Source organism: Ranitomeya imitator, chromosome 9 (genome assembly GCF_032444005.1).
Source record: "Ranitomeya imitator isolate aRanImi1 chromosome 9, aRanImi1.pri, whole genome shotgun sequence".
In the NCBI taxonomy this organism is placed as follows: domain Eukaryota; kingdom Metazoa; phylum Chordata; class Amphibia; order Anura; family Dendrobatidae; genus Ranitomeya; species Ranitomeya imitator.
In genome coordinates this window covers 100,140,507-100,163,009 of record NC_091290.1, presented here as the reverse complement: position 1 = coordinate 100,163,009, position 22,503 = coordinate 100,140,507, and the positions used below count along the sequence as shown (strand labels likewise).

General features: G+C 43.8%; 1 protein-coding gene across 4 annotated transcripts in view; it reads right to left on the bottom strand.

Annotated features, from left to right (window-relative positions):
• Window positions 1–351: 351 nt before the first annotated feature.
• SLC7A6 (solute carrier family 7 member 6) overlaps window positions 352–22,503 on the bottom strand; it is a 148,218-nt gene continuing 126,066 nt past the window's right edge. For 2 of the 4 annotated variants that reach the window (XM_069740314.1, XM_069740317.1), the window contains exons 6-10: window positions 17,106–17,209; window positions 14,159–14,255; window positions 11,698–11,847; window positions 9,351–9,534; window positions 8,373–8,652 (exon numbers count right to left, since the gene is read on the bottom strand). In XM_069740314.1, the coding sequence (XP_069596415.1) occupies window positions 8,549–8,652; window positions 9,351–9,534; window positions 11,698–11,847; window positions 14,159–14,255; window positions 17,106–17,209 (639 nt within the window). In that variant the 3' untranslated portion in view covers window positions 8,373–8,548. Of the gene's footprint in view, window positions 4,944–5,309; window positions 8,653–9,350; window positions 9,535–11,697; window positions 11,848–14,158; window positions 14,256–17,105; window positions 17,210–22,503 lie in introns of those variants that run through there. The other 2 variants (XR_011315345.1, XM_069740316.1) reach the window with 2 other exon arrangements.

The window sequence follows — 22,503 nt, the reverse complement described above, 5'->3', positions numbered from 1 at the left end:
GCCCTGAAATTCCTAGTGGCAGCCCTGACTGCATGTGCATGACTCTCACTAATTACAACCCAGATTTTGAAACACTGGCAGAAAACATGAAGTGCCAGATTTCACACTGAACTATTAAGTTGGACACTTTCAAGTTTCATGGCATTGTTGAAGTTCTACTACATGTTCTTTTCCAGTTGTTTCTTGTTTTCTACTAGTAAATTGGCTTTGACTATGTCTTTCTCTAAAATGTGGCTCTCGACCAACTTTCATAGCGGAATGTGGCTGTCAAGGTAAGAAAGGTTCGGGACCACTGTGTTACATGGTGTGAAAAGCGAATAACATGCACATTATAAGAAAGACCATCAGTCATATATTCAAGTTGTACTTTATTGTATGTTGGAAACAACAGTCACCAAAACCTTTTATTTAAAAAGTCTGAGCAACAAGATTACAAGTTGGCATACAAGAGTCAGGATTGTAGTGGAGACCTGCTCCCTTTGTCTTGTAAAATTAAAATGGCACCCAAAACAAGGAATCCCTCAGTCTGTACCACACGAAAAAACACTCAACTTGTCGTTTCAAGCCTCCAGGATTCTCCAGCTATTCTTCCCCCTTCTGTACAAAATATGAATGTCCTATCTTATTGTGGACCACACAGTATCACCTGGTTTCTTACCCAGGTTTGAGTTGTGATCACACTGGCCATAATGATTTAGGCATAAGTCACTGTCATGTATTACTTCATCAGGTGCCGACCTTCTATGCAGTAATGTAATGGCCTTGCAGAAGATTTGGGGCTATATAGGAGGTAGAAGCTTTGCATGCCTGCAAGGAGGACTGGTGTCAGAGACAATTCACACCGTATAGACCAGTTGTCTGTAGCCTGTGACTCCACTGCAGTTGGTGCTAGTCTATTGGCAGGACCTGGCCCATCCATGTTGTCTAGCCACTAGACGCGGGTCCTTAGAACTGCCTCTTACCTGATTAACTGGTCAGGCACGACATCATATGGACTTCATATCGCAACGAAGATGTCACATCAGGCCGGCTAATGAGAAGATTTCAGGCAATTGGAGGTGGCTGTAAGGGCTCCTGTCCAGCGGCCACCGATTACTGATGTGTTCCTGTAAATCGATTCTCACCAAATTTATTCCCGATCTATTGTGAAACCACAACTCCCAGTATTGGTATTTCAGGATTGGAGGTCTGCATCTCAAGACAAGCGGCACGTAGTTGCTGTGTACACAATACGGTGTAAGACCAGGGGCGCAGCACACTGCACCCCCTTTTTTCATAGATAAGGATCCCAACAATAACACCCGTTATTATTCTATAAAACATTTCCATAGAATGGCTCATTTAACACTGACTGACCTGAATTTAAGCCATTAGGTTTACTAAACACAATACAGACGTGGCATGGTCTGCATTAGGAGACAGCTACTTCTGTCCCATCAAGGCAGAGACTGGTTTCTATGGTTAGAGCCATGGTATAAGGCTGTGCAGAATGGATAGCGAGACCCTGCATGTGCACCCCACTCTAATAAAAATGCAAAGGCACAAAAAGAAAGGAAGACTGCATGTGGCCCAACATCTGACAGCAAAAAGGCAATGTGATGTATCAGAAAAATGGGAATACAGATGTGCAAAGTGGAATAGGATGTTTCAACAGAGTTGCCTGAAGGGTCTTCCAGAAAGGCTACGTTCACAACATGTTTTTAACTCGCACCACGGTTTCTGCATCCAACACTAGAAGACAGGATTTGGGCAGAAATGATTGACGTTAATGAAGCGGATGGAGTCACTCTGCTCTGGTGCACCTTGGCTAGGTCACACATTTCAGTGCACCTTCCCACCTGCTGCCCTTTTCACGCTCAATATAGCCACGCTGGCACTCAAAAAAAAAAAGTGAGAGGCTGTGGCTTGAGGGAAAACACCTCGTGTCTGTACTTGATTTCAACAGTCATTCTGTGCTGACAGGTTCACTTTACACCTCCAGCCATGCCCCAGAGTGAATTTACTAAAACTTCAGTTCTCTTCAGGACAACTGATGAGAGAACAAAAAGTCAAAAGTTTATCTTCAGCTATCTTCAGTTTTATTCTGAAGTTGTTTCTTGAGCAGCTCCTTGCTGTGCAGTCTCCCTCCTTACTGGTTTTTGGTGGGACAGCACGCCTCGCTGAGTAACCGCTTTGGTTAGAAGCAGAGCTGTGTTATTAGAACAATAACGCTCAGCGCAGGTTTGCTGTAACATTCTGCCATCAGTGGCTTGTTGTGAAGTTTACGTGTTGATCACTACTTATATCGGGATAATAGGGGATTTCTACACACAGCTGGGGGGGATGAGATTGTTATTACACAGGATAACTGCTGGAGAAAAATCAATGTTTGGACATACAGTTAAATCCAGAAATATTTGGCCAGTGACCCAATTTTCATGATTTCAGCTCTGCATGACACCATTTTTTAGTTAAAATGAAACAACTGAGATGCAATTGATATGGAGACTCTCAGGTTTAATTAAAGGAGTTGAACAAAAGTATCCTGCGAAACGTGTAGGGATTGCAACCATTTTTCTACAGAGCCTCCACATTTCCAGGGCTCAAGAGTATTTGGACAAATTAACTTTACCATAAATAAAATGTTAATTTGTCATACTTTGTAGAGAATCCTTTGTAGGCAATGACTGCCTGAAGTCTGGAAGCCATGAATGTCACCAAACACTAGGTTTCCTCCTTTGTCTTGCTTTGCCAGTCGTTTACTACAGCTGACTTCATCTGTTGCTTTTTTTTGTGGGTCTATCTGCCTTAAGTTTTGTCTTAAGCATGTGAAATTCTGCTCGATGGGGTTGAGGTCTGGTGATTGACTCTGCCATTGCAGAATATTCCACTTTGCTTTAAAAACTCCTGGGTTGCTTTTGCAGTATGTTTTGGTTCATTGTCCATCTGTACTGTGAAGAGCCATCCAACCTTGCTGCATTTGGTTGAATTTGAGCAGAGAGGATAGCCTTGTACACTTCAGAATTCACCCAGCTGCCATTGGAAACCATGCATGCCTATGCCATCACGCTGCCTTCATCATGTGCTACAGAGGATGTTGTAGGCTTTGGATCATGAGCCATTCCAAGGCTTCTCCATACTTTCTTCTTCACATCATTCTGGTACAGATAGATATTAGTTTCATTTGTCCAAATAATGCTTTTCCAAAACTGGGTTGGCTTCTCTAGATTTTTTGGGAGGGTAAAGTCTAATCTCGTCTTTCTATTTTTAGGCTGATTAATGGTTTGCACCTTGTGGCGAACCCTCTGTATTTGCGCTCATGAAGGATTCTCTTTATTGTATACTTATATACTGAATCACCTACTTCCTGGAGAGTGTTCTTCACTTGGGTGGATGTTGTGAAGGGGGTTTTCTTCATCATGGAAATGATTCTGTGGTCATCCATCACTGTTGTCTTCTGTGGACATCAAGTCCTTTTTGAGTTCCCAAGCTCACTAGTGTGCTCCGTTTTATTTTTTGCAGATTGTGCCATACTGTTGATTTGCCACTCATAACAGTTCTGCTTCTCACTGATGGATTTTTTTTTTTATTTCAGGCTAATGATGGTTTGTTTGTCTTCCACTGAGAGCTCCTTTTACCGCAATGTTGTGGGTTTACAGCAACAGATTCCAAATGCAAATGCCATACCTGGAATCGGCTCAAGCCCTTTTACCTGCTTACTTGATGATGTTTAGTGAGAAGCTTTTGAGATAATTGTCAGATTACTTTTGGTCCCTTTAAAAATAGGCAGCTACATATTAAAGAGTTGTAAATCATTAACCCTTACTCCAATTAGGATGCGAATACCCTCAATTAAAACAGAGTCTGCACTTTAGGACCAAATGGATTATATAATTGTCTCTTGAATGTGTTTTGGAAATCCGCTAAATGCCAAAACTTGTGTCACTGTCCAAATATTTCTGGACTTACCTATGGATGGCTGAGATGTTAGGAGTTGAAGGGTTATCCAAGACTTTGGTTACTTTTCTCCACTTTTAACTTTGTGGCTGTTCTGCCCCATCCTGGTCTATGTCAGGTCAGAGCAGTCATGAACCTCTCCCGCCGCCATTTCTGCGGCTTGATTTGACCTTACTTTAACAGAGCTTCTCTTCCTTTTCCCGTTTGCTCTGCTGACATCATGCTGATTGACAGTTGGCTCCATGTAGAGAGCCGACTCCTTGCAGCCTAACTGCATGCAGCCAACTCTCAATCAGCATGACATCGGCAGCGATGCCTTTTAAACATAGCGGAAGGTGACATGAAGTCATCAGAAACCACAGAACTGTCAGCAGAAGCGCTTTGTAAATTCTTAGCCCCATAGGAAAAAATAAGCAAAGTCCTGGATAACCCTTTTAACTCCTCAGCTTAGAATGTAACTACTGCACACAGGTGGCCAAGCTCTGGTGGCCGACTGCTTTGGAAATGAGTAGTGGTGAGCGAAGTGCTTGGATGTAGTGTTATCCGAGCAGATCAGTCTTGCTCGAGTAATATGTTCAAGTCCTCACTGCTGCATGATTCACAGCTGTTAGACAGCCTCAACCCATGCTGGGATTGCCTGTTCGTTAGACAGCTGCAACACACGTGGGGATTGCCCGTTTCTTAGACAGCCGCAACACACATGGGTATTGCCTGTTTATTAGACAGCTGCAACACACGTGGGGATTGCCTGTTTATTAGACAGCCGCAACACACGTGGGGATTGCCCGTTTCTTAGACAGCCGCAACACACATGGGGATTGCCTGTTTATTAGACAGCCGCAACACACGTGGGGATTGCCTGTTTATTAGACAGCCGCAACACAAGTGGGGATTGCCTGTTTATTAGACAGCCGCAACACACGTGGGGATTGCCTGTTTATTAGAAAGCCGCAACACAAGTGGGGATTGCCTGTTTATTAGAAAGCCACAACACAAGTGGGGATTGCCTGTGTGTTAGACAGTCGAAACACACATGGGGATTGCCTGTTTATTAGACAGCCGCAACACACGTGGGGATTGCCTGTTTATTAGCCGCAACACAAGTGGGGATTGCCTGTTTATTAGAAAGCCGCAACACAAGTGGGGATTGCCTGTTTATTAGACAGCCGCAACACACGTGGGTATTGCCTGTTTATTAGAAAGCCGCAACACAAGTGGGGATTGCCTGTTTATTAGACAGCCGCAACACACGTGGGGATTGCCTGTTTATTAGAAAGCCGCAACACAAGTGGGGATTGCCTGTTTATTAGAAAGCCACAACACAAGTGGGGATTGCCTGTGTGTTAGACAGTCGAAACACACATGGGGATTGCCTGTTTATTAGACAGCCGCAACACACGTGGGGATTGCCTGTTTATTAGCCGCAACACAAGTGGGGATTGCCTGTTTATTAGAAAGCCGCAACACAAGTGGGGATTGCCTGTTTATTAGACAGCCGCAACACACGTGGGTATTGCCTGTTTATTAGAAAGCCGCAACACAAGTGGGGATTGCCTGTTTATTAGACAGCCGCAACACACGTGGAGATTGCCTGTTTATTAGAAAGCCGCAACACAAGTGGGGATTGCCTGTTTATTAGAAAGCCGCAACACAAGTGGGTATTGCCTGTTTATTAGACAGCCGCAACACATGTGGGGATTGCCGGTTTATTAGACAGCTGCAACACACGTGGGTATTGCCTGTTTGTTAGACAGCCGCAACACACGTGGGGATTGCCTGTTTATTAGAAAGCCGCAACACAAGTGGGGATTGCCTGTTTATTAGACAGCCGCAGCACATGTGGGGATTGCCTGTTTATTAGACGGCCACAACACATGTAGGGATTGCCTGTTTATTAGACAGCCGCAACACATATAGGGATTGCCTGTTTGTTAGACAGCCGCAACACATGTAGGGATTGCCTGTTTGCTAGACAGCCGCAAAACAAGTGGGGATTGCCTGTGTGTTAGACAGTCGAAACACACATGGGGATTGCCTGTTTATTAGACAGCCGCAACACACGTGGGGATTGCCTAACAGCTGCAAAATATGCAGTCGCAGAGACTTGAACATATTACTCGAGCACACCCAAGATACTTGGGTAACATCAGAGCATGTTCGCTCATCACTAGAAAGGAGTTGTGCACCATGTAAGATGAAATCTCTCATTGCAGGAAAATACCCAACAAGTAGAAATAGCAAGGTAGTTGCAGACTTGCTTATTTTCATGCTGTCTAATTATAGCAATTTTATAACTTGAGAGTCCCTCTTTAACAAGGGAAGTTAAAGCCAATATGACAAGTAATGGCAGTTTGAGTAGCGACCTTCCAGGGAGTTGTCCTTAAACTGCAGGTAGGCAAGGTGCAGACTGCTTTGTGCCAATTGTTGGGGGGGGGGGGCATATGCTAGGGTATTGGCCAAAGACAGGATGGATGTTGAGGCATCTATCAACCATTGAGACCCATTGTGCAAAACAAAAAATACAGCAAGGCATGCCATTCTCTGCAGTGACCATGTGTATAGGAAAGTGCAATCTACACACCCATACTGGAGGACAGCAGAGCCTGCATTTGCCCCAGTCTGGTGACTGGCCTCATCATACATAGAGAAATGCTCTTCCTGTATGTTGTAGGCGCAGACGGTGTGTGCACAGAGACGTACACATTCTCATATTCTAAAATAATTTTACTTTACTCCCTATAACGATCTGCAGATCTTGTGGATTAGTTTACTTTGTCGTTAAACCCATCTTTAAGACAGTCCATAAGTGGTGCAAAATCTGTCTGCAACATAAGCATTGTAGCAATTTCCTGGAGTGTTTTCTGGCACTTCATGTTTAACTACTCTAGAAATGAGGTGTGGACAGTTAGCATTAGGCTGAGAAATTCTAGAGCTGGCATGTGGATGGGTGATTTACCAGGAACTTCAAGGCAGGAGAGGGAACTGTGCAGATCTTCCTTAATTACACTCTAAGGAACTTACAGAAAGGCCCAAGCAAGCAGAGTCCATGCCTTCCTGCAAGGCCCAAGCAGGCAGTGCCCATGTCTTCCTGCAAGGCCCAAGCAAGCAGTGCTCATGTCTTCCTGCAAGGCCCAAGCAAGCAGTGCCCATGTCTTCCTGCAAGGCCCAAAGCAAGCAAAGTCCATGTCTTCCTGCAAGGCCCAAGCAAGCAGAGTCCATGTCTTCCTGCAAGGCCCAAGCAAGCAGTGCCCATGTCTTCCTGCAAGGCCCAAAGCAAGTAGAGTCCATGTCTTCCTGCAAGGCCCAAAGCAAGCAGAGTCCATGTCTTCCTGCAAGGCCCAAGCAAGCAGTGCCCATGTCTTCCTGCAAGGCCCAAGTAAGCAGAGTCCATGTCTTCCTGCAAGGCCCAAGCAAGCAGAGTCCATGTCTTCCTGCAAGGCCCAAGCAAGCAAAGTCCATGTCTTCCTGCAAGGCCCAAGCTAGCAGAGTCCATGTCTTCCTGCAAGGCCCAAGCTAGCAGTGCCCATGACTTCCTGCAAGGCCTATGGGCTATAATGCAGAGGCCACGTGCAATTTTGGTCACTTCTCTATTGGTTTCAATAGAAAAAGTGAAATAGTAAAAGTGGGTCTCAGAGCTCCTCGTTCTGCCCAAATGGGAGTCTCAATGAAGGAACCACCACTTACGTTTAGCAATTGAAAATGGGAATTCCCTTATTAAAATAAAGAGAAACCCAATTCAGTTAGACAGTATACTTTTTATGTAAGAGAAGGCCAGAGCTCGTGCTTAGGTCGCCATTCATACCTCATTCACAATTTCCAAACATGCACAGTCAACATTAGCTGCATTTTCTATCATTTGTTTGATACCTTCATCATGGAAGTTAGAGGTTTTAGTAAATAATGTAAAGCTGTATGAGGACCACCTGAAGGGAAGCGCCTGAGGTTAGCAGTGCCCCGTATCTGGAATTCTGCTTTTGGTAACACAAAATGGAGTGCACATACACATTGGTGAGCGGTGCTGGCACCACCTTACTAGATCATTTGTCACCATCTTTTAGTGCCTAAGGTCTCTTTTAGACGTTCGTGAAAAATATAGATAGGACGTGTATGAGAAAAACTGACCTCTTAAGTTATGGGGCAGTTCATATGGAGGTGTGTTTTGGCTGATCAAGTGGTCCACGCAACATCACGCAGACATGTCCGAGTCTCTGATGAAACTCAGAAATGCAATCTATGGGTTTGTGAAAGCAGAAGGAAAAAAATTGTCTGTTACGTGGCTGTTTTTCACGTAATGTTTGATAAAAGAAGCTTAAGAAACATTTTTCCTTCATCTGATGACAGAATTACCGACGTCTGAAAGAGCCCTTAGGCCTAAAACACGTTGTATGTTTTGGTCAGTATTTTTTTTATCAGTATTTGTGGAGGAAGAATACTGATTTTTAACGTCTGTGTTTTTTGTATTTGGCTTACAAATACTGACCATAATACATCCATGTGAATGGGGCCGTAACCTTATTCCCATAGATCACAATTGTGAGGTTGATAATATGCTATAAATTACACAGTTTCCTTCCAGTTCCACTTAGAATGATGCTTTATCTCCGTCACTTGATCATAGAGGTTGCTTTGATATCTCCACTGGCTTTTTCTCATTGACAGGATCTATCTCCGTCACAACACAATTGAAGATCAGTTGGGTCCACTTGGTAAGAAAAGCTGAGATAGAAACAAAGACAAAAACATTCCACTGGTTACTTTATAGTGACGACTACAGGGGTCCGTTGAGTCGAGACCTCATGTCGCCCAAACCGCGGGCAGCATTAATCAGAGAACATATAGTTTGGAGATCCGCACCCTCCAGGTCATTGACAGGTCTTCCTATGTACAAACATGGGTGAGACCTGTCATCACCTGGGGCAGCACAGGGAAAAGTATGTTTTCATTGAACTGCCGCAGGCTCCGATTAATGCTACCCGTGGTTTGTGGAGTATGAATGACAGGTTTCCTTTAAAGTCTTTCACTTGCGTAAAAGAAGAAATGCACCATGGCGCTGTAGCACAAATGCAGACATGTTTTACATGTAGACCCCGTCTGCTGAATCTCTATTACTGCTCATTGTTATGGTCTTTTCCAAGTGGGCGTGGCTCAGTAACAATGCGGAGCAGCCTAAGACACGCCCCCTTGTAATGACCATAAAAAAAGAACACTAAATAAAACAGACAAATATCAGTTTAAAAAAAAAAAATACACACCCAGGGAAGCATCTGACATACAATAAGGGTAAAAACTGGTCACGTTTTATCTGACCACAGATACTTATTAAGGGGTCATTGTATAACTTTAGACTAGAAACAAATCTAAATTTTTCTAAAATTGTTTCAACATCGAAAAGTGAAACCGGCTTCTTTCCTTACCAAATAATTTGCCGATACAGGGTGGCCTTTTGGATTCGGGTAAGTAGACTCCCATTAGATAAACCGGGATGCCAGAAAGAGCGATGCCAATCCCAATGAGCGAGTTCACAGTGTCACTGTACAGCGGTACACAGATCAGGAACAAAGTACACAGGCAGAACACAATCGGATAAAACAGGCTGAGCTGAAAACAGAACAAACCGGCCATTAACACTTCACATCTACATATGCCACTAGGAAAGTGATGTCTCAAGGGTTACATGTTCAAGAAAGAGGCCATTATTTTAGAAAATCGGAAAATCCATTTACGGTAATCAAGACTGTAGAAGTTGCCTCCGTGTTTAGTGTAGCTGCATTATGGCGTGACATTACGTGCAGCAGAAGCCAAACGCAACAAATCAGCACTATTTTAAAGCTGCTTGTTCATGTTTGCATAGTTTTTGCAGGTAAACCATGTACTCTGTGTAGGGGCACAATACGAAACAGTGCTTTGTGTTTTAGCATCATTTCATTTTTAAATGAACAATTACACAAGCCCCTTAAAAGTAATTTCCACATCGGCACGACCCTACAAACCTGCCAAGATGCAGGCACACGTCCTATTATACAGAACATATGCATGATACACATCTTGGCAGGTAACATAGTAACATAGTTAGTAAGGCCGAAAAAAGACATTTGTCCATCCAGTTCAGCCTATATTCCATCATAATAAATCCCCAGATCTACGTCCTTCTACAGAACCTAATAATTGTATGATACAATATTGTTCTGCTCCAGGAAGACATCCAGGCCTCTCTTGAACCCCTCGACTGAGTTCGCCATCACCACCTCCTCAGGCAAGCAATTCCAGATTCTCACTGCCCTAACAGTAAAGAATCCTCTTCTATGTTGGTGGAAAAACCTTCTCTCTTCCAGGCGCAAAGAATGCCCCCTTGTGCCCATCACCTTCCTTTGTATAACTAGATCCTCAGCGAGATATTTGTATTGTCCCCTTATATACTTATACATGGTTATTAGATCGCCCCTCAGTCGTCTTTTTTCTAGACTAAATAATCCTAATTTCGCTAATCTATCTGGGTATTGTAGTTCTCCCATCCCCTTTATTAATTTTGTTGCCCTCCTTTGTACTCTCTCTAGTTCCATTATATCCTTCCTGAGCACCGGTGCCCAAAACTGGACACAGTACTCCATGTGCGGTCTAACTAGGGATTTGTACAGAGGCAGTATAATGCTCTCATCATGTGTATCCAGACCTCTTTTAATGCACCCCATGATCCTGTTTGCCTTGGCAGCTGCTGCCTGGCACTGGCTGCTCCAGGTAAGTTTATCATTAACTAGGATCCCCAAGTCCTTCTCCCTGTCAGATTTACCCAGTGGTTTCCCATTCAGTGTGTAATGGTGATATTGATTCCTTCTTCCCATGTGTATAACCTTACATTTATCATTGTTAAACCTCATCTGCCACCTTTCAGCCCAAGTGTCCAACTTATCCAAATCCATCTGTAGCAGAATACTACATAATAACTCCTTTACACTGAACAGGTCATCAGAAAATGACCTGTTTAATCAGATCTGTGTATTAAAAGGAACCTGTCACCTTGGAAAGCGCTATTTACCTGCAGATATAGGGTTAATGAGCAGATACATAGTGTTGCAATGCTTTTTTTTTTTTTTTAAAGACCTTAACATCCTTTTTTGTTTGTAAATCCGTGGATATTAGCTACAAAGGTCAGAGCCAGACTATCTTTTGTAATGAAGCAGCTAATGTGCATGTGCAAAGAGAGGAGAGAGGTCAGCTGTGACATCACCTATTGTGATGGGTGGATCCTGTGTCATCAGCTGTGTGTACAGAGGTGTTACCTGTAGTGATGAGCGAGCATGCTCGCGTAAGGTGCTATTCGTGCACGCTGATAAAGTATCTTCGACGTGCTCTAATAATATGTTCAAGTCCTCGCTCCTGCATGTCTCGCGACTGTTCAACAGCCCCAACACATGCAGGGATTGTCTAACAAACAGCACACCTAGCAAACAGGCAATCCCTGTATGTGCTGCGGTTGTCGAACAGCCACGAGACATGCCGGAGCGAGGACTCGAACATTATTTGAGCACACCAAAGATGCTTTATTAGCACACGAGCATGCTCGAGTAACACCTTAACCAATTTGTCTCTTTTATGACACACTCCCTTTAATTACCAGGCTCACAAGACTATCAGGCTGAGGCTTTTGCTGGCAATTACTTACACATGTTAAATTATAGCTCCTCCAGCACAGCATCTCAAGCCCGCCATCTGCCCCCACTATGTCCCTTTTCCCTAGGGTAGCCATATTAGATGAGCACTGACCTTCACAGGTCTATGCCTGTCTGGATCCTTCCAGCGTAGATAGATCTGGCCAGCAATAGATAACCCAACAAAGAGCCAGTAACTGAAGCTGTAATAATTGATCAGCTGGAAGACGTCTCTCACAGACAAGTAGACGAGGGTAGCAGCACACTGCGGAGGATAAGAAAGCACAAGTCACAGACATGGAGTACAGTGCTCCTTACTCCAAGTAACAGCAAATTCACCCAATAGGGTCAGACACTGTGCAGCCTAGTAGAGTGCAGCGTGTGGACGGACGCCGGGGCCGATGTGCCACAGTTATCGTAATGGTGGAATATAAATGGGGGGCATTGTTAGACACCTTTGTCATCTTTACACCTCTTGGTTTTCTTGAGACCAATTTTTTTTTTGCCAAAATTTATCACAGACCAGGTGAATGATCCACGCTTTGTAAGACAAAGGTATTGGTCGATCTTCCGAGAGACGCAGGAATTCTTTAATCAACTTTGGATTGTTGAAATAGTTTTAAAACTCTGCTCCCCAATTTGTGCTGCAGTCTGTCCGGACATCAGAGAAACGGAGGTCCTACAGCACCTTTTATCTGGGTGGGGGACAGTTTAGGGCATGGGCAATGCTCATGCCTGGAATTTTTTGAGAGTTTTCACAACAAGAAAAACATGAAAATATTTTATTTCCATCAACACAGCAAGTAACCAACACCTTTTCCCGGCTCTGCTGTCAGCAAGTTACTGTCGCCTGTAGCCTACAAACAAGAACCTGCTAACAACGGAAGAGACATTTCCTGCAGTCTCCTGGGACTAGAGGGAGTATACTGAAAAGGGAGGCTGGCAGCGCTGTAGTCAATAAAGGCAATTATTGCAGTGGATCGGTACTTTTCTGCCCGCACATACACTTTTCACTATGATGCTCCATGAAAACAAGGTCACAAGAAGGCTCTGTGCAGTAAACATGGCCCCTTGATTTCATTGCCATCTGTGCATCCCCCTTGGTGCCATCAGTGCAGACGTCAATCACAGCTATCTGTGACAGGATCCTACATCCCTATGATACAAACCTGTGGCAGATCACCACAGCTCTAATTTGGTTGGTAAAATTCGCCCCCATTATAGCCGTGAGGCATTCTCCATGCATTTCCTAATATAAAATGAGGCAGAACCTGGTAAAACTGCCCCATACTGCAAGATGTGGAGTCTATCACTATGATAACTGCTGGCAAACCTCACACAGTTAATGATATATACAGTGGGGAAAATAAGTATTTGATGCACTGCCGATTTTACAAATTTTACCACCTACAAAGAATGGAGAGATCTGTAATTTTTTATCGTAGGTACACTTCAACTGTGAGAGACAGAATCTAAATCTAAAATCCTTAAAATAACATTGTATGATTTTTACATAATTAAATTGCATTTTATTGCATGAAATATGCATTTGATCACCGACCAACCAGCAAGAATTCTGTCTCTCACAGACCAGTTAGTTTTTCTATAAGACCTCCTCCTACTCTGCGCTCATTATCTGTATTAATTGCACCATCGAACTTGTATAAAAGACACCTGTCCACACAATCACACTTCAACCTCGCCACCATGGCCAAGAACAAAGAGCTGTCTAATAACACCTGGGACAAAATTGTAGAACTGCACAATGCTGGGATGGGCTACGAGACAATAGACAAGCAGCTTGGTGAGAAGGCAACAACTGTTGGCACAATTATTAGAAAATGGAAGAAATGCAAGATGACTCTCAGTCTTCATTGGTCTGGGGCTCCTTGAAAGATCTCGCCTGGTGGGGCAAGGATGATTCTGAGAAAGGTCATGATTCAGCCCAGAACTACATGGGAGGACCTGGTCAATGTCCTAAAGAGAGCTGGGACCACAGTCTCAAACATTACCGTTACTAACAAATTATGCCATCGTGGATTATAATCCTGCAGGGCACACAAGGGCCCAAGCTCACGCCACCACATGTCCAGACCCATTTGAAATCCACCAATGACCATCTGAATGATCCAGAGGAGGAATGGGAGAAAGATGGCCATGTGGTTACATGAAACTATAAAATGTAATGTTTTGTTATCAACTCCATGCGCCGTGTTTGGAAGAAACAAACAACATGAGTACAACCCCAAGAAGACCATCATGTGCCCCACAGTACAGGGCAGACGTCCTGAAGCATGCCCCATGCCCAGATGCCAATAACCAAATGGCCAGAACGCTGCAACATGGACATGCCAACGGACTCTTACCATCTAAGGCGACTGACGAAAGGTTTTCTTCTTCTTCTTCATACACTATGCCCTTACTAATGAAGCTAGACATACTCTTATCACGGACCCCCAAATGTGCTTACTTTTTACTCCACATCCCCAATTTGCACCTTTATAAATATCTACAGAGATGCTGAAAAGCCGAATTCTGGCGCTGAACGTGCAGATGTATTCACAAGCATGCCTTACATTGAACAGGAGCGCAGACACCGGCGTGAACCTTTCCAGGTGTATCAAGCACAGCATATCAGGGAGATGTCCTTCCCTCGCACCAACGAAGAACAGTCTGCAGACATAAAAAAAAAAGTAGAGAGTTGACGATTACATTTCCAAACCTTCATTTTGGCCCCCTTCAAAGTGAATTGATCTCCAGAACATAAGCTACTGTTTAAATCAGTGCGATTGGCCGCCAAATTTCACAATGTTCACTACATCCATTAATACGTCTTGGACCAGATATGGCTGGTGTACTTGCTTTGAAAATCCATTTTAACCAAATGTTTTTTTAAAACAATTTGTGGCAAGTCTTTTCTAGTTTCCTATATCTACGGTATATTAAAAACATACAATATTTTTTGTAATGCTGTTATTATTATTATTTATTTTTATAGCGCCATTTATTCCATGGCGCTTTACATGTATTAATAAAATGTATTGCGTTTCCATTATATATGGTTCTGGTGTACAATTCTTTTTATGTGATATATCTAATATGTACTGAACCGGTTATTTTTTCCCCATGTAGACATCTTGGCACTTAACATGTTTTTCTAGGTCTAATATTTGCTCTGATGGTTGACATTTGCTTTCAAAAATATTTTTTTATGTACAACTAAAGGAAAATCTATACTGCAAACATGAGTTTTATGAGGTCAAGTCCCCTATAGGACTGTATGAGTAGCTAAAATGGAGTTTGGGGGGCGAAATACTCCCTTTAATAAGAATTCTCCAATAACTAAAGAATGTATTGACTGTAAATCCAAAACCGCAGCAAAGACTTGTGAAAATGCAGTGCATGCCGCGTGCCTGTAATGAAGAAGATGGCGGCGGGCCATTAATACGGTGTTCTCTCCCCACAGACGTGCCATTCATTAGTAACGCTACAAGGAAACAATAACATAGCACAGGACCCCTAGGTAGAAGAATCCTAACCAGTGGCCTCCGTGGACTTGTCCTTTTGTCCAACGTGGAGTGGGAATGCCAATGGTACGGCATTGATAGCCTGCAGCTTTTACACTGACCGCTGTGCCTGCCAGAGGAGGATATGGTTTTCGGGATGCGGACAAGCACTTTAACCAGTTCACGACTGTCTATTTTCCCCCTTGACGTTTTTGTTTTGTACATGCGCTTGTTACATCTGTAATATTTTCTCTCGCTTGTATATTGAACTATCAAATAACTTTTGCCTCTCCACGTGATCTACTTAATTTTTGTATCATTTTTAATATTCCTTTTTTTGCCGATACTGGGTGAAAATATAAAGAAAGAAATAAAGCCAGGAAATCCATGCCCATTTTCACTGCTTTATTTTTTTTTTCTTTACGACCAGAAAAGAACGCTAGCACGCATTTACCTTAATTGCATTCCCTTTTCTGCAAATATTTATTCTTATCGGACATATGTTCTTCCCATCGTGGCAGAGCTAGGAGCAGCAGTCCAGACTTTTGTTTGTGTTTATATTTATTTTGTGTTTTCTTTCTTCATTTATTCCACACACCCCTTTCTCCTAAAAGGTCCAAGACCTTTAGGGGGCATTTGAACACATTAATACTTTTTTTTTATTGACTGTTTCCCCTGTAACTGGGGCTGGTATATTATCCCCAGTTACAGAGGAAAGTTTCATATCTGCACTTGCGCTTTTTATGTATGAAAATAAATGAAATTAATAAAAATGACGGTTACACTTTAATGAAGAAAAAAACAACAACAAAAAAAAAATTTTTAAGAACCAAATAATTAATTTGTTTTATCAAAAGATTGGCCGTTTTTAGTCAGGTGGCAATGTTCAGCTATGTGAGCTAGCAGCTGACTAGTTCACACAATGTCCTAGGTAAAATGACCATTATGGGCACCACCAGCTTATGGCACTACATGCTGCTGGTTCTCACTGGTCTCCCTGATTTATACACTCTACAGCATTTGTGCAGAATTCGTCCTGGTCATTCAGGCACAACAGGCAGATTGTTCCTGCACTCCCACGATTCTCAGATTTGTGCATAAGTACACTGTAATAGTTAATGAACCCTGCAAACAACAACATTACTGAGCGGCTGCCAGTGGAGCATAGCCGCTGTCACAAGGCAATGTTTGCAGCCATTGTATGCGGTGCGGATGTTCTGCTTAGGTCGTAAGCTGAAAATAAGCCTGTGGAGGCAGAGCTTAGGTGGATGCTGTGCCACACGGACATTACAGTGCATGCCTGGGGGATCTAGAAATGCCCTATCCTCTGTGCAGATTTCACCAATATCAATAGTGTCAGATATCCGCATCTGAATTCATGTAGACTAGATGAAAGTACAGATAAAGGGAATCTGACCCCTCCTAAGCCATCTATATGGGCACGCAGGTCATAGGAAGCTGAATAACATGATACCTTGATATCTGCGATCCGATGTCTTATTCCAGAGAAATCCACATTTTCCTTAATATATAAATCAACTGTTAAGATCTATGGGTGGGACGTAGATCTCCCCCAGAGCTTCTTATAGAGGCATTACCAGTGTGAGGCACAGATCAGACTGTCAGTCATTACACGTCTCACACTGGCTATGCCCACTTTCATGTAATATTAGCTCTGGGGAGATCCATGTCCGCCCCAAAGATTTTAATAGCTCATTTACACATTTAAACAAAAATGTTAATTTATCTGGACATTAGATTGCAGACGTCAAGGTATCATTTTATTCAATTTTCTAAAATAGACGGATCAACAGGGTTAATCCTAGTACTGACAGATTCTCTTTTAGGGGATGTTCTACGAATAAACAAAATAAATAAGGTAAGCTGATGAAAGGAAAAGTTTTAAAATGGGAAAATAAATAAAAGCAACAACCTTGGTAAATCCCTCATGGCTCTTACACTTCATATAAAGTGTCTCACTGATAAAGAAACATTTCCCATAATAGGTCACCATTACCGAGAAGCAGCAAGAATGGACGAGTTGAGGCCACCGAAACACGAGAGGGCCACAGCCAAGGGAATCGTCCAGCTAAATACACCGTACACCATGTCAGCAAAGGTCTGTTTTGGAAAAAAAAAAAAAGAGAAATCGTGAAAAACGCTTACTACGATAGCAAGAATTGTTTCTTTACACGAGATTTGAGAAGTGAACCCCACAGTCTATTGTGCATTTCCCTAATGAATAGCACGGTTTACTCCCCAATATTCAGGTAAAGAGCAGCAGTGATTATTCTAAGTTATCTTCTGTCCATGACAAAATTCATATAGCCATTAATCTAATCCTCCAACAAACCCCTGTGGCTGTGACATGAGCCCACACGTGCAGTAATGTGCAGCATCTCGGTGTTCTCTCTGGTCATGGAGATCATCTGCCTCATCATCTGCTGCGTCCTACACATGTAGAACAGAGATGCTCATGCACGAAGTCCCAGCAGCCACGTGCAATCTTCTGTGCAATAGGACTATTGTCATCAAAATAAATAAGAACGTTTAAATGCAAAAAAAGGTGTTTTCTAGGGCATTCATATTTTCTAGGGGTCAATTTTACCCTCTAGATAGAGGGCAGAAGGGAAGCATAAGGGGCACAGTGGTGGCATTACTATGTGGAGCAGTAAGAAGAGCCATTCTTGTAATACACCAGTACTAGGGTCACATAAGGCAGCAGCGGCTCGGCATTGAGGCGACAGTAGGATTAGGTGTTTTGTTTTGTTTTTAATTTGCTTAAATAAAAAAAAAACGGAGTGGAGACCCCCCTCTATTGTTGATAATCACCCATGATAAAGCGGACAGCTTTTGCCTGACTGGTTATAAAAAAAATACAAGGGAATACCACGTCCTTTCTTTTTTTTACTGATTTATAGCGCAGGCATCGGCTGATGAATACTCTCATCAGCAAGCGCCTGCTCTCACTCTCCTGACAGATGATCTAATGATCTTATCGCCGATAAGAGGTAGTGTTTGCTGACATGCATGACAGCGTGGCAAACAATAGATGTTCGGACCACCAAATCATGTGAATCAGGTTCGGGTACTGTTCTGATAACCAAACTTTTTTTTTTACTGTTTGGCTAAACCCATTGGACCCAAACATCCAAGTACCTATGATAATGATAAATGCAAAATGTTTAATACTTTTTTGTCCCAGAGGTTTTTGCTTAATGCAATTGTTTTAACCTTTAACGACAGCCGATATACATTAAAAGGACTGTCACTAAGGGTACTTATTCCCTCATCACCGTTTTAAAATAGCGACTGGGTCTCAGGTGCGGGGGGTAGCCGAGACCCCGGAGAACATGATCAGGGCCAGATTTTCTGGTCCATGATCATGTTATCGCCATTATTCAGTGAATAACGTTGATCATATATATATATATATATATAGTGGGCACATGAGCTGTGTGCTCACAGAGATCTACCAGATGGTACCCGGCAAGCAATAGAAAATTTTTCTATTGGTTCCTTTTAATGACTGAGAGAATCTACAAGATTCTATCCCAATATGTAGTAGGTGTAATAATATTATTAGCAAATAATACCTCCAATTAGAAATGTGATATAGTTTTTCTGATTCCCTATGTCTCTTTCTTCCTGTGCAGGTCCTTAGATATCCACAGTTACAACCACTAGCAACTAACAAAAAGTATCACTACTGTATATCAGTGGTCGTAACAATGGATACCCAAGGTCCCACTTAGACACTTTTAAGTCTAAGTTGGTGCTATCAGATAGCAACTCCTACACGAAGAAGAACACCCCCAGTGATAGCATCTCATACAGGGAGAAGAAGTACACCCCCAGTGATAGCGACTCATACAGGGAGAAGAAGTACACCCCCAGTGATAGCGACTCATACAGGGAGAAGAAGTACACCCCCAGTGATAGCGACTCATACAGGGAGAAGAAGTACACCCCCAGTGATAGCAACTCATACAGGGAGAAGTACACCCCCAGTGATAGCATCTCATACAGGGAGAAGAAGTACACCCCCAGTGATAGCGACTCATACAGGGAGAAGAAGTACACCCCCAGTGATAGCGACTCATACAGGGAGAAGAAGTACACCCCCAGTGATAGCGACTCATACAGGGAGAAGAAGTACACCCCCAGTGATAGCAACTCATACAGGGAGAAGTACACCCCCAGTGATAGCATCTCATACAGAGAGAAGAAGTACACCCCCAGTGATAGCGACTCATACAGGGAGACGTACACCCCCCCAGTGATAGCATCTCATACAGAGAGAAGAAGTACACCCCCAGTGATAGCGACTCATACAGGGAGAAGTACACCCCCAGTGATAGCATCTCATACAGGGAGAAGAAGTACACCCCCAGTGATAGCGACTCATACAGGGAGAAGAAGTACACCCCCAGTGATAGCGACTCATACAGGGAGAAGAAGAACACCCCCAGTGATAGCAACTCATACAGGGAGAAGTACACCCCCAGAGATAGCATCTCATACAGAGAGAAGAAGTACACCCCCAGTGATAGCGACTCATACAGGGAGAAGAAGTACACCCCCAGTGATAGCAACTCATACAGGGAGAAGAAGTACACCCCCAGCGATAGCGACTCATACAGGGAGACGTACACCCCCCAGTGATAGCGACTCATACAGGGAGAAGTACACCCCCAGTGATAGCAACTCATACAGTGAGAAGAAGTACACCCCCAGCGATAGCGACTCATACAGGGAGACGTACACCCCCCCAGTGATAGCGACTCATACAGGGAGAAGTACACCCCCAGCGATAGCGACTCATACAGGGAGAAGAAGTACACCCCCAGTGATAGCAACTCATACAGGGAGAAGAAGTACACCCCCAGCGATAGCGACTCATACAGGGAGACGTACACCCCCCCAGTGATAGCGACTCATACAGGGAGAAGTACACCCCCAGTGATAGCATCTCATACAGGGAGAAGAAGAACACCCCCAGTGATAGCGACTCATACAGGGAGAAGAAGTACACCCCCAGTGATAGCAACTCATACAGGGAGAAGTACACCCCCAGCGATAGCGGCTCATACAGGGAGACGTACACCCCCCCAGTGATAGCAACTCATACAGGGAGAAGTACACCCCCAGTGATAGCATCTCATACAGGGAGAAGAAGTACAGCCCCAGTGATAGCGACTCATACAGGGAGAAGAAGTACACCCCCAGCGATAGCAACTCATACAGGAAGAAGAAGTACACCCCCAGTGATAGCAACTCATACAGGGAGAAGAAGTACACCCCCAGTGATAGCAACTCATACAGGGAGAAGAAGTACACCCCCAGTGATAGCAACTCATACAGGAATAAGTACACCCCCCAGTGATAGCAACTCATACAGGGAGGAGTACAACCCCCAGTGATAGCAATTCATACAGGAAGAAAAAGTACTCCTCCAGTGATAGCAACTCATACAAGGAGAAGTATACCACCCAGTGATAGCAACTCATACAGGAATAAGTACACCCCCCAGTGATAGCAACTCATACAGGGAGGAGTACAACCCCCAGTGATAGCAATTCATACAGGAAGAAAAAGTACTCCTCCAGTGATAGCAACTCATACAAGGAGAAGTATACCACCCAGTGATAGCAACTCATACAAGGAGAAGTATACCACCCAGTGATAGCAACTCATACAGGAATAAGTACACCCCCCAGTGATAGCAACTCATACAGGGAGGAGTACAACCCCCAGTGATAGCAATTCATACAGGAAGAAAAAGTACTCCTCCAGTGATAGCAACTCATACAAGGAGAAGTATACCACCCAGTGATAGCAACTCATACAGGAATAAGTACACCCCCCAGTGATAGCAACTCATACAGGGAGAAGTACAACCCCCAGTGATAGTAACTCATACAGAGAGGAGTACAACCCCCAGTGATAGCAACTCATACAGGGAGAAGTACACCCCCAATGATAGCAACTCATACAGGGATAAGTACACCCCCAGTGATAGCAACTCATACAGGAAAAAGTACACCCCCCCAGTGATAGCAACTTATACAGGAATAAGTACACCCCCCAGTGATAGCAACTCATACAGGGAGAAGTACAACCCCCAGTGATAGCAACTCATACAGGGAGAAAAAGTACTCCTCCAGTGATAGCAACTCATACAAGGAGAAGTACACCACCCAGTGATAGCAACTCATACAGGGAGAAGTACACCCCCAGTGAAAATACCAAAGTTAACTAATTAGATTGTTAGACGCCAAATACTTTGATTCTTAATATCTCAGCACTGGAGAGGCGAAATGAAAATAAATAAAATGTTTTATTCTGCTCTGCAGCCACTATTACATCATGTACTAATCTCACTAACTCACCCCTCCCCCTGTCTGACCACAACCTACTGACATTCTTTTCCCTCTCCTCTCCTAGTGTGCAGCCCCCACTCCACAAACTCACTCACCCTTGCAGAAATCTCAAACACCTCAATTTGCAATCACTCTCTGAGTCCTTTCTCCCTCTTACAGACATAGCTTCCCTTCATGACACAGATGCTGCTGCCGCTTTTAATAACACCACAATAACAGCAACACTTGATTTGGCCGCCCCCTTCACGCACAGCAAAATTCGTACAATCAACAGGCAGCCCCGGCTGACCAGCCTGACCAAAGAACTGAGATGGGCTTCCAGGGTCGCTGAGCGGAAATGGAAGAGATCCCACTCTGCCAAGCACTTCATCGTATACAAGCAGTCCCTCGCCAGCTTCAAGTCCACACTCACTGCCGCAAAACAAACTTCTCATCGCTCATATCCTCCCTGTCTCACAACCCTAAACAGCTTTTCAACACTTTCAATTCTCTGATAGAAATACTGCAACTGAGACCGCGCTCAAGGGATGACTGACAGGCAGTCATACAAAGTACTTGAAATTTATAGGAAAAGCCTATTATGACCACACAATCAAGCACACTAACGAAATCCCTGTGCTACGTGCTAATCCAGGGAAGTATGTAGTGGTGTACTGATATAATAAGACCGCAATGGGTTAATAATGAACGTTGCATGTGCCCTGCAAGTCATATAAAAATCACCTATGAACTGCACCTGAACTTGTGCCGCACGTGAGAGCAAGAACGTACTGAACAATAGGGGCACAAGTGATGCCGCGCCAGGCAGGGACTCACCGAGGTTCGAATGCAGCGGTGTGTAGTGCACTTGTGTCCATCCGGTTCAGCGGAGAAGTGTCCGGCGTGTAGATGTTGGAGGGCAGGCAGAATCAATCAGCCGCAGCACAACGGCACAGTGAAATAGCTGCACAGAGCCAGGGAATGCCCTGGCCGGTGGCGTCCCTGGACACGAGCGGGAAAAAAAGAAAGATAGCTGGCGATGAGCACAGCGTG